The following is a 13,340-nucleotide window of genomic DNA, read 5'->3' as shown; positions in this document are numbered from 1 at the left end:
CTCAGTACAATCAGACGTACATCGTGCATTATGATAACATAAAGGCGGAGATGATATTTATTATTTGTGAACGAGGAAAGCATAAAGGCATTGACTTAACAAATGTCAATATCATCCTGCTCACTGTTAGTAGCATGAAACGATTAGAAAATCTAAATAATTTTGATATGATGATTACAAATCTCCACTTACGTTTAACTTTTTTAATGAATACTTTTGTGTATGAATTACAGTTTTGATGAACTATTACTGTCAATTGTTTCTTCAACATTGCGTTGGTCGATTGTGCCAACTGAGGCCATCATCGTAGGCCTTGACCAAACAACCGGGGATACTAGAAAAACAAGACGGGGTCATCCAGTTACCTGTGATGAAGCTGACGATAAGCCCGACAATCACCACTATTGCAACCGACGTCGCTGTGTAGTTCAGATACGACAACGTGTACAACGGATAGAAGGGGTCACTGTGGAAAACAATACTTCTTTGTTATTGTAACCGCCATACTTTGTACGATGGGCGGCAGAAGTAATTTAATTACCTGTACTTAACGATCTTCGTTGACATTGATCGTAACTCGTAGCTCGAAGCTCGTAATTTACACGGCTTTGAATCTTACTTCCATGTAGGATTAAATTGAAATTACATTTTGCTCATGATCTGATATAATGTTGAACTGGCGTGTTGGTTCTAATCACATAATAGTTACCCATGTGTATTTTCTACACCTTGTGCACCTCGCCTCCTAACCGCAGTAGAAATAATGACATGAAACTCTTCAGTATAGATATATCAAAGGATATTGTTTGTTGTTTCACGCCGCACTGAGAAATATTCCAGCAATATGGCGGCGGTCTGTTAATAATCGAGTCTGGACCAGACAATCCAATGCAAAGAAAGCTCTCGTCTAAAATATTTACTGCTGAACCTTTCTGAAATTTATTTAAGGGAATAAGCATTATATTTTTACAACTGATGCAGTCTCACCTTGACTTTGGCGTCGGGGGAAGTTCAACAGCTACAGTTGAGTTCATGGTGGACATTGTGGTAACGAGCGTCGTCATTGTCGTTGTTGTGATGTTCCAGTTGCAGCCTATAACAGACACGGCTGACGGAATGGCATTAAATGCTCTATTGACGAACGCCGCTATGCAGATCCATAACATGATCGCGAGAGAAGTCAGACATCCAACTATGGCACCCTACAATAGTGATGTAAGCAAGTCAACATAATGGTGTTATACTTGCATTTTTATAACACCTTATAGGTGCTGATATGATGTTACGGCAATATTGCCAGTGTACACGTTTCATTACGTATGATTTGAATTGTATTCTCATGTAATTTGACGCAAGCTTATACCACCCCTCATACTGAATCTCGGACACGGTGCCCAAGTTGAATAAAACACATTCCATCATTCCATGGATACATCTCCTACTTCTTTGGAGTGAGTGAGTGAGTGAGTGAGAGAGTGGATATAGTTTAACGCCGCATGAGCAATTTTGCAGCTATTCGCGGCGAGTGGAAGGAGTCTGCAACTTAGTTGTAATATTTCAAAATTTCATGTAGCCATGACATCATTTGAATCATTGGTGATTGGGTAGCTTCTAGCACCTTTATCGAGCAAAAGATGCTAAGAAATAGTGAGTGCTTTCTCACAAAATATTACAAGCTAAAGGGCTTTCCGTATGTTGAGAGTTTGATCAAGCAAAGTGTATTAACGGTAAAAAGTAACGTCGTATATACAGGTGAAAATGTTATATTTTCGTCAATAACAACATAATATACCCATGAAAAAAAGTATCGGAAGACCCCGTATTTTTCATATTTTTCATTAAATTAGCCTTAACAAAGGGTCTTATTCCTTATTTAAGTTACTATCTGGATAGAGGAATGGTCATAACGCTAAAGGTGGCTGTTTAGAATTGTATCGATTTCGTTAGTGCAGCAAGCAAATATTGTTGTCTTGCACTCAGGAATTGTCCGAGTAGTGACTGTGGCAGTATTGATTCCGATGAAACATCAGTGTCTTGATCACGTGGTGTCACACGTGGACGACCAGCCAGTGGCAAGTCATAAATGTTGGTCTTTTGTACACAACGTATCCAGAGAGAAAATATTTTTGCGATAAACGTTAAAATGTCTGACAACTTGGTCTTGCGCATTGCTTGTTTGCAGAACACCCACGGTGCCTAACGTTGATTTTCAACATGTGTTGCAGTCATCAATTTATAAACCACGAACCTTAACGCTGTGGAAATGTGGTCATGAATGCGCACTGTTTAAATTCAGAATACATCTATTATCAGTGAACGTTACATTGAACACAGTTACATTTTTTCCGTTGGTATCAGGACTTACCCAGGAGTTCGCCCACGGAAAGAACATTCCCAAAACAAAGATTCCGAACACAGGCCCTCCCAGCACGCTTGTTACAGCATACGTTGCCTGAATTGTAAATAAAACAATGACTTATATAAATGTTACTCGTATTAAGGAAGTCTACACGAAAATATTTATGCATAATTTTAATAGTATGACAATGTAAGTGGCACTTTTACAATCTTAAATCATGATACCCGTGAAGGTCCGGGTTAGAATGAACCTTCAGTAACCCATGCTTGTCGTAAGAGGCGACTGACGGGATCGGGTGGTCAGGCCGGTTGAGGACTTGGTTGACACATGTCATCGGTCCCCAATTGCACAGATCAATGCTCATGCTGTTGATCACTGGATTGTCTGGTCCAGACTCGATTATTTACAGACCGCCGCCATATAGCTGGAATATTGCTGAGTGCGGCGTAAAACTTAACTCACTCACTCACTCTTAAAGCATGAAGGATGTTTACGTTCAGAATATTTTACGTCATTAATGAACGGCACACATCATATGCAGCCTTTTGTGGGGAATTCATGGCAATGTAGCACCCTGTCAGTATTTCTACATAGTACATGACATTGTTACTCGTGTTCTCAAAAAAGAGAACATGGTCGTACACATACTAAGAGTTACATTACCTGAAGGACGCTCCCCAACTGAGCCACGCCATATGAACAAGCTATTGTCACACCACCCGTAACGAACACTGTAAAATACACGAATATTGCGTGTCACGCCGTTGTACATTAAAACAAATAGTATTATACACAGTAACACACACAGTATGCACCAACATATCTTTCAACTATCCTGCACAGTATTCTTCAACTATCCTCACAGTATCCTACACAATATCCTACATGGTTCTCTACACAGTATCCTACATGGTTCTCTACACAGTATCTTACAGGGTTCTCTACAAAGTACCCTACAGGGTTCTCTACACCGTATCTTACAGGGTTCTCTACACAGTATCTTACAGGGTTCTCAACACAGTATTTTACAGGGTTCTCTAAACAGTACCCTACAGGGTTCTCTACACAGTATCCTACAGCGTTCTCTACGCAGTATCCTACAGGGTTCTCTACGCAGTATCCTACAGGCCTACAGGGTTCTCTACACAGTATCCTACAGCGTTCTCTACGCAGTATCCTACAGGGTTCTCTACGCAGTATCCTACAGGCCTACAGGGTTCTCTACACCGTATCCTACAGCGTTCTCTACACAATATCCTACAGCGTTCTCTACACAGTATCCTACAGGGTTCTCTACACAGTATCCTACAGGGTTCTCTACGCAGTATCCTACAGGCCTACAGGGTTCTCTACGCAGTATCCTACAGAGTATTCTACACAGTATCGTAAACAGTATCAGTATCATGCACAGTATTTTACTCAGTATCCTATATAAGGTATCAACACAGAACATGCACTTACCCGTGACCTTGGAGAGAATGGTCATACTCCTGTCAGACAGTTTCTTACAGCAAAACGGTTGGATCAGATCATGTGGTATGACGGCGCCCATAGCGTTCAGGGTGGATGATAAGTGCTGTAACACATTTCAATACGAGTACTCTATAGGGACATGTTTTACACGAAACGCTGCCTAGTCGAACTCAACACCAAGATCTTTTCGGCCCAGCACTGGCTTCTGCATGACATAGGGTGGCACAAGGGTATGACTCCGGAAGCAAACCCCGGTACTCTCACAAAGACTGTCAACAGTTTGGGAGGTGCAAAACATAAGGCATTGAGGACTATGTTACGTTTGTATATTAGCCATGCCTTCTTACGAATGTTGTCAGTCACATTGTGTCAAAAGGGACAGATGATTCAAACACGTAAATGATTTATCAAAATGACAAAGTCAGGTATTTTGTTTGTTGTTATTAGTAGTGTTATTATCTCGGTTTTCGGCATTGTGAGCACTCTAATTTCATCCCCAGTTACACGTGGAGTACAAGGAGGTTAACCAAGGCGGTTAACAGTAAGACAACCCGATCCGAACAGCTAGTTTAACAATCATGTAACGTGAAATACTTAGCATACATGTTACTGTTCCCAACAGTAATCTTCAAGAAGGCTGGTATCATGAATTAACGGGGTACGGCTCTGTGTGGCTATTTCGCACACTTGTTCGGAATAACGCTTTACCTCAGACTTCCGCTGAAGATGCATGAGACAAAGACTCCGGGCAATCCTTGGAACTGGCTCAAAATGTCCATGACAAACAGAGGCAGCAGCTGCAACATAGGACGTGAAAAACGCTGATCTCAACGGCACCATATGCCGCTCGCGCATTGCTCACTGCGGCGTTAATCAACATTCACTCACGTTATATTTAATGGAAATCTGTTGAATAGAATCTTCTTAAAATATTTCATGCGAAGTCCACATTTCATGCAAATTCATACAAAGTACATATTTACAGCCATGTGTGATTTCATTGGTATCTAAAGAACTACCAAACATCTACCCTGAAAACCATTTTGATAGTGGTCAAGTGTTACACTCAACTTTGTCAGTGTTATCATTAAATGGTAATACTATGGAGAATGCTACTGTATTTCTTTACCTTTGATTGTTTCTAATATTGCCTCTACATTTTTGGCATGTTCAAGATACTTGATGAAACATGTTTTATATGCTTTGTATATTATTTAATCTCAGGTTTATAGTTAACTGTATTTCACCATTGAATCCGTTACAGTTCACTTTAATACTTTGGTGGATACGAGGGACAGTCAAAAAGTAGTGAGCCTGACCTAGTAAATGATACAAATGCAACTGTTTTTATGTTCTATTTTTCTACATATTATCCGTCAACCTCAAGCAAATTGGTTTTGCTACGTTCCAGCCTTACGATCCCCATTTTGTTTGAAATTTTATCTTGGTACCCCCCAAAAGCGCAAAATCTGCAATAAATGCACCACAAACTTCAGGTAACAAAATATGCAAGAAACATTTTGTGTGTTTGAGATAGGTAGACGTCCGCTAGAATCAAACTTAGATATTAAAGTGGATGAAAAAAGCAATTTGAAAGTACAATCGCTTGTTAAAGTGATTCCCCTTTCATGTTTACTGAAACATCTTGTTTTGGAGACACTACCCACCCCCGTTCAGACGACGAATTCATAAGGACATAACTTATTCTAATGTTTTTACTTTTTCACACATGATGCTAAAGGTTCAAAGTAAATACTGAATGGTCACACAAGTGTCAACTCTCAGTATATTGTAAACAGGGCCAGCTTGAATATCTGGACACAATGTTTTTGAAAGACTAAAATGGGTGTGTCCTTAAAAAACAGCCCTGTCTAAACATAAATCAAGCAATCCAAATCTTTGAATGTTGATTATGACGGGAAGTCATCCAATACTATACTAACATATTTTATATGACATTATCTGAGGGCATACCATTATCCAAGAGGTACTAAATGACGGATCGTTTTTCATTTTCTGCATTTTTTCTAGAAATATTATACCCGAATGTGTTGTGATGACTAATATCTCGTTAATCACATTACCCATTACCCACATGTATGTGAAATTATATGACTTTGCTAATGATTCCTACAAACTAAAATGGAAGCTTTTCAAACATTGGACATTGAGAATATAGTTAGGCTACGTACTTTTTGACCGAACCTCGTAGTTGTGTAACTCTACGTAATCTGTTGTGAAGATGTGATTGTTGATTTACAAGGTATAGAAGGACTTACCTGATCTGTGCTGAAGATGAGGTTGTTGAATTTCATCAGTACAAGGCATGCGTAAGTCACACTTATGATCTGTGCTGAAGATAAGGTTGTTGAATTTTCATCAGATTACATCTGTGCTGAAGATAAGGTTGTTGAATTTCATCAGATTACAGTACAGGGTGTACGTAAGTCACACTTACCTGATCTGTGCTGAAGATGAGGTTGTTGAATTGTAACGGGTGACAGTCGGCGTAGAAGGCGAACATGACGATGCCGATCATGCAGCAAAGGCTGACGATGAAGATAAGTCCTGGCAGGTTTATCAACATTGCCCTGTGAATAGGAGTGGAAATGAAAACTGTCCTGTTGATTTAGTGAATTGAATTGAACAAATATGCTTTTTTGTGACGTAATGGCATTGACTTTACAAATACTGTTCTGTCGTCTTCTTATGGTATCAATACCCACCTATCATATTCTATATGGAGGGTGTTATATTGTCTAATTTTGAAAGTATCTTTACAAAACACAGTCTCTTTTTGTGGCTAGTATAGTTAGGTCCCGAGGAGGAATCCTGATTTTGTCGAAACATTATGGTTTCGTGCGTGTGTGATCATTGGTTACTCAGCATTGACCCTGTGTTCGTGGGTATGCATCACTTCGCCACATAGCCGACTTGAACATCATTTCAGTCATACCATGGCATGACATCTTGATGCAACAGATCTAATTCTGTCAATGCAACTCAATCAATCAATCAATCAATCAATCTTTATTCATACTGAGGGCCACAGGCCCATAGTATACAAGAACATAGTACACAATATCATCGAGAAGAATAAAAATAGTCAAATCACAATATGTCATATCGCATCAAAATGTATCACATCATATAACATCGCATTACACATACTTTGTCGTATCACATCATATCATAACACCCCATATTACATCATGTCATATCATACCATGTATCATATCATATCATATCATTTCATATCTTATCATATTGCACCACATCATACCATATCGTAACAAATAACAATATGAGTACATACATTCTATGAATTATTATGTTTATTTCTTAGAGACAATGCTTGATAGATAAAGGTTGACAACTTACGGATAAGAACATTGTCATCAGTACTCATTAACAAAGAAAATTTCACCCTATCGGGATATACAGAATAATATCTTGAGACATTTTCTTTTCTTAACTCACAATATAATGGGCAAACTAAGAGGAAGTGATATTCATCTTCTACACAATTAAGATCACAAAATGTACAAATTCTAATTTCCCTCTCTATTTTATGATATCTCCCTGTTTCGATTGCCAAGTCATGTGAGGAACACCTAAACCGAGCAAAAGCCTTTCGAAATTTCTTGATATTTAGTGAGAGCAGAAAATTCTCTCTGTATATATGGGATTTAAACATTCTATAATAGAAACATTTACTTGACAAAGACAGTACTCCTACCCATTCTTGTGTATATATATCTTTGAGCCTTTGAGTAACATTATTCACAAAATTTGTATGAAAGTCAACATTTTGCCTTTGCCATACCTCCCCAAAACCTATTGTATTTAACAATTCTCGAATGTTAGTCACCCAGTTAGTCTTCCCGTTGTTATCGTACATTAACATCATATCATATCACTGTCTAGGGTATCTATCAGATGGCATATATAACAGACGTATCCAATATTTTATTATTCTAGCTTTAGCAAAAATGTGTATGGGAAATCTTCCACAATCTCCATATACCATGGCATTAGGTGTACTTACTTCACTCCTAAACATTTCTTGCAAGTATATAAATGTATTTTCTCAATTACGTCAAAATTATTGAAACCCCATACCTCTGAACCATACAATAGAATAGGAAGGATTTTTGTATCAAATATTTTGAAAAAAGAATGATAATCAATATCTACGAGTTTGTGAATACTTTTGAGAACCCCAATAAGTACCTTTTTGGCTAGTGTGGAACAATATTTAGCATGTGCTGAAAAGCCAAGACGATTAGTGAAGCAGACTCCAAGGTATTTATATGATTGTGTGACTTGGAGCGGCTCTCCTTTATAATACCATTTTTCCGTTTTAGATAGTTTGCCCCCATTTTTGAATACGACTATTCTAGTTTTCTGCAACTCATTCGCTCTGTCGCTTATTAAACCTAAAAGAAAATTTCTCACAGTTGTGCCTTCCTTGGGGTCGGACAGGAGAGTGCTCTCTGGATTTGGGCCTGGGTCGTGCCATAGAGACTCAGCCAGAGAAATCCTCCACCAAACACTATAGACCAGAAGGAATGTCGAGTTGTAGGGTCGGGGTCAAAGCTGGAGAGATATCAGTTGTATGACTTGTCAGAAGTAATTTTCTAATTTCATAATGCACGTACAGCCCGATCTCTCCTTAGTTCCATCTTTGTTTGTTTGCTGTTTAACGCCGCACTCAACAACTTTCCAGCTACATGTATTTGGGGCACTCTGTTAATAGTACATAGTTTTGTATTATTTTGATACAAGTTTCTTATCTGCTTTGTCTCGTCATGTTCATGGTGGCTTGAATACATTTCCACACAACAAAGCAAACAGGCGACGTGAGAGTGTTTATAATCAGCCTGGTTGTGTCATGCTTCGCCCAGCTTGCTGATCGCCGCCAAAACATCTTATGAATGCTTTGTTGCATTAAAGAAACGTTGACAATCTTTTCACAGTGTGGATGAGCAATATCGTCTTGAAAATTGCACACACACACACACACACACACACACACACACACACACACACACACACACACACACACACACACACACACACACACACACACACACACACACACACACACACACAACACACAAACAAAACAAACAAAACAAAAACAAACAACAAAACAAACACAACAAAAACAAAAAACAAAACAAAACAAAACAAAACAAAACACACACACACTTGCACATACACACGCACGCACGTATGCACGCACACACACACACACACACACACACATCAGCACTTACTCACTCACTTACTCACTCACTTCAAGAAAAAGGAGATGTATCCATGGTATGATTGTGTTTAATACAACTTAGTCACCGTGTCCGAGATTCAATATGAGGGTGGTATAATCGTGTGTTAATATTTAGGATTATAATAGGATGTAAATGATTCTGATAGTAAACTTGCTCATGAAAGTTGATCCTAGACCGGTTAGCAGCAATTTCCCAAGCGTTACTGAAGCCGCCCATGAGCATGGAACCTTGGATGAGCACTGCCAGCAAGCCTGCAAGGATCACAACCGCTTGGAAACTGTCAGTCCACAACACAGCCTTCATGCCACCCTGGAGAACAATACCAGTCATCAGTAACCAATAAAAGGGGATGTTTAAATGTTGTGGTGTAGATAACGTGTTTCATTAGTAGACCAGGATAATGAAAGATGGGTAATTGTAATTGATAGGTAACATGGTTAACTGTTAGTTTTGTTTGCTTTTTGGCTTGCAGGTTGTTAACGCCGCACTCAGCTCAGCAATTTTCCAGCTATACGACGGCTTCTGTAAATAATCGAGTCTATACCAGACAATCCAGTGACTGACATGATGAGCATCAATCTACGCAATTGGATACGATGACATTCACCAATCACTGATCCTGTTAAACGTAACTGAACATTTCAAGCATGGGTAGTAGTATAACCACTTATACTAGACAATTGTCAATGCCAAGTCGTTTCTGCGCGCTCTAAATACCTCACTCGGTGGTATTTATAGGAGATAAGTACTTGAACTATACTGTTGAAATATGTTAAAATACGCTATTTCAAATTATGACTTTACCTCATTCAAGGTCTTCGGGAATATTGCATAACCTTTCGTGCTTGGCATGTTGAGGTCCGGACACCCAAGACAACTAGACCAGTCATTAATAATTATAACGCTGTTTGCATAACAATGAAAGACCAGTGTTACGTGTGAGCCAATGCTACCAGGCTGGTTGGTGGCTGTACAAGAATATATTTCTCCTGGACAAGAAAGATATTACTGTTAACTTGAACTACTTACCAATGCTGTGTAAATGGTAGCTATAGCAGCTATAGCAGCGACCGAACCCCAAATGTTAAGTCCTGTCACTGTAAGGAATACAAAAAGAAACACAATGCACTTTTGTATGAATATTTTACGGGTTTACACTATAATGGGGATTGGTGATTTTAGAAAAGCTTTGGAAAGTATTGCAAAGAATACGGATACAGGAGAAAAGCTTTTTAATGATATAAACATGTAACTTGAACTAAAGACATGGTGTCGATGTTGAAACAGTGGCAGGTGTTGCCTGTTTTCTTTTTAAGTGTAAGTTTTGGTTATGGCAGGTACGTGTCTGAGTGGAAACAATAGCATGCTGAGAAACATGAGTAGCAATAAGTGTTGGTTACAGCAACATGCACCATTACACCCGTGTGCTTTCGTGTATAGATATAAAATATATTAGGCATATTATAATTGTCGGATAACCACCAATGACAATACCCAACACACGATAATAATGTTTATCCTATATGATAATTATATATGTTTCGGGTAATTCTACATGAAAATACGAGCAAGCTTGCAGATGCATATTCTTGGCTTACCTGCATTGAATGCAAGGCTAGGGGCGTACAATACAAACGACACGTATATTATCTGAAATGGAAAAAAACATGTTCACATTTGACTCGCTCTGAATGGGATATTGCCTGACTGTAGCTGGCTTAGACGTCTATAGCGCCACCTTGTCCATATAAAACTTGCCTAATATAATACACTATGAAAACACATACATACATACATACACGCACGCACGCACGCAGGCACACACACGCATACATACATACATACATACATACATACATACATACATACATACATACATACATACATACATACATACATACATACATACATACATACATACATACATACATACATACATACATACATACATACATACATACATACATACATACATACATACATACATACATACATACGACATATGTAAATGAGTATTTAGAACTCACAGTTGGGAAGATGAAGAGTATCACCGCCATTGTCCGAACAATTTTGTTGAACCTCATTTCCAGATACTGAAATACACATCAATAGATCAAATATATATTTTTATTTTATGTATTAATAACCAACTCATTTTTTACGGTGTGCGGATCATCAGTAGTTAGAATGATTTGAAAGGATTTTGAAGGTATCGTGAACGTAATGCACAGTGATTGTCCATGGTTTCGATTGTTCCTTTCTTTATTGGTATGCACGTGTGTGCGTATCTGCATGCATGTGTAGGTCATTAATGTCATGTTAAAATATGTTGAACAACAATTTGTATACCCTTGAAACTGACAATTTGTTATTAACGATATGTTAAAACATTTTGAAACCTCAGTTGGTATACACTTGTAACTGACAATGTGTTATTAACGTCATGTTGAAACATGCTGAAACCTCAACCCTGTAACTGACAATTTGTCATTGACGGTATGTTGAAACCTCAATCCCCTAAGGGACTAGAATCTGTACATGGAAATTTATAAATATTGGTATGCTGAAACTTTGCCTGGAATTGACTTTTGATACAGATATTTATCAATGTAAGTATGCTGAAACAAAACCAGATAGGCAATTGTCTAGTATTAGTACGTAATGTAATCACCAAGAATACACGTATGCCATTAAGGCAACTTCTTAACATTAATATGTTGAAACAGTATGTAAACAGTATGATGAAATATTACCTGGAAGACACTTGTTATCCCCAGTTTGTAGAAGAATGGGACAAATAGTACGACTGAGAGCACAATCGCGAATACAAATGACAAACACAGATACCAAAACATTGTCGTGTATCTGTACATCTCGGCCGGCGTTCCCAGAAGCGTAATGGCAGATAGAAATGTCACCAGCAGTGACAAGGCGACAGGTATTACTGACATCTGCCGTCCCCCCAAACAGGTACTCCTTGGAGCTTAGTTTCTTGCGGTCTATGATGGCGTACACCAGTCCAATACTTGCAGATATGAATAATGTCAGGCCGAATAGGACATAGTCAACGACAGAAAACGTCTTCGTTTTGCCGGTGAAGATGCTGTAGTCTTCCATGGTGTTGAGACGCCGTACCAGGCGAGAACGTGTCTACCGAAGCAATCGGATATTAACCCAGGTTTAGGCGCCCTAGTTATAGCGTCAACTGTGAAAGCGGAACGCTCAGTGTGTGATCCCAGACTATGAGGCTGTGCTAGATCACCGCAGGGGCAATATTTATTTATATGTATGTAATGATAGACGTATACCTTTCTGCTTTGGAGCTGCACTAACCCGTTTGGCGAGTGTATTACCTGTACAAAAGTGTTTGTTGAAACTATTCAAGCTGTTGATGGTTATTTAACAGCGTTATTTCTAGCTATTGCCAATCAACCTAATTAACTGAATGTATTATTGTAGCGGTTATAGCCCGGGAAAGCCACATTTAAGAAAAACAGAGCTGAAAATTGTGTGGCTCAACCGGCAATGGGAATGGTTGAGCGATCGTGTGAATGTGGCTCTCCCGGCAATGCGCTATTAGCTAATCCATGTTACCGTAAATAATGTGAACTATTCATTATGTAAAATTTAGAAATCCAGTTGAATTGTTCGTGGAGAAAAGTCCAGATCACGCAAACTAGCTGCCTCACGTAGATAGTCAAACACCTTTTACGAATTATTTATGTCAAATAATGACTATGAAACCAATTATTTCTTTGAAGTAATTTAAATTATGGGAGGGTCAATTCAATGTTTTATCTTTTTCTGATAACTGTTTGAGATAAGAGCTATTGTTGCCTTAGTTATTATGTTTACATTCATGCTAAAAACTCAACAAAACAAAAAACAATGTAGAAGAATGACCATTTATTGCGCAAATATACTTAATCAGCCAAATATGTGACGCCTAACTCCTTCCATTTCATAGCTGTTTTTAAGCAAAATTTATGACTACATTTATGGTCATTATGTAAACATGCTTGTAGATGTAATGTCATTATATTTACATGCTTGTAGGTGTAATGTCATTATGCTTACACGCTTGTAGATGTAATGATCATAATATTTATATGGCTTTAGATGTAATGGTCATTATGTTTACATGCTTGTAGATGTAATGATCATAATATTGATATGGCTGTTGATGTAATGGCCATTATGTTTACATGCTTGTA

The 13,340-nt window shown here is 38.4% G+C and overlaps 2 protein-coding genes across 2 annotated transcripts in view; both read right to left on the bottom strand.

Annotated features, from left to right (window-relative positions):
• The window catches only part of LOC124263782 (sodium-coupled monocarboxylate transporter 1-like), a 47,292-nt gene that overhangs the window by 4,157 nt on the left and 29,795 nt on the right, over positions 1 to 13,340 (bottom strand). The window contains exons 11-13 of the mRNA XM_046698489.1: positions 2,366 to 2,452; positions 988 to 1,202; positions 366 to 466 (exon numbers count right to left, since the gene is read on the bottom strand). Coding sequence (XP_046554445.1) covers positions 366 to 466; positions 988 to 1,202; positions 2,366 to 2,452 — 403 coding nt within the window. The remainder of the gene's footprint in view (positions 1 to 365; positions 467 to 987; positions 1,203 to 2,365; positions 2,453 to 13,340) is intronic.
• On the bottom strand, positions 3,827 to 12,282 carry LOC124263786 (sodium-coupled monocarboxylate transporter 2-like). The gene is given in 10 exon segments (XM_046698493.1): positions 3,827 to 3,935; positions 4,541 to 4,629; positions 6,291 to 6,423; positions 8,291 to 8,431; positions 9,281 to 9,435; positions 10,156 to 10,223; positions 10,725 to 10,776; positions 11,154 to 11,219; positions 11,880 to 12,092; positions 12,094 to 12,282. Coding segments are annotated over 10 exon segments (1,086 nt in total). The 5' UTR covers positions 12,244 to 12,282; the 3' UTR covers positions 3,827 to 3,916.

This window comes from Haliotis rubra, unplaced genomic scaffold (genome assembly GCF_003918875.1).
Source record: "Haliotis rubra isolate DU_JTF1 unplaced genomic scaffold, ASM391887v1 Scf9, whole genome shotgun sequence".
NCBI classification, from domain to species: Eukaryota; Metazoa; Mollusca; class Gastropoda; order Lepetellida; family Haliotidae; genus Haliotis; species Haliotis rubra.
Note: the sequence above shows the minus strand (reverse complement) of the source record. Positions and strands in the feature narration are given on the sequence as shown.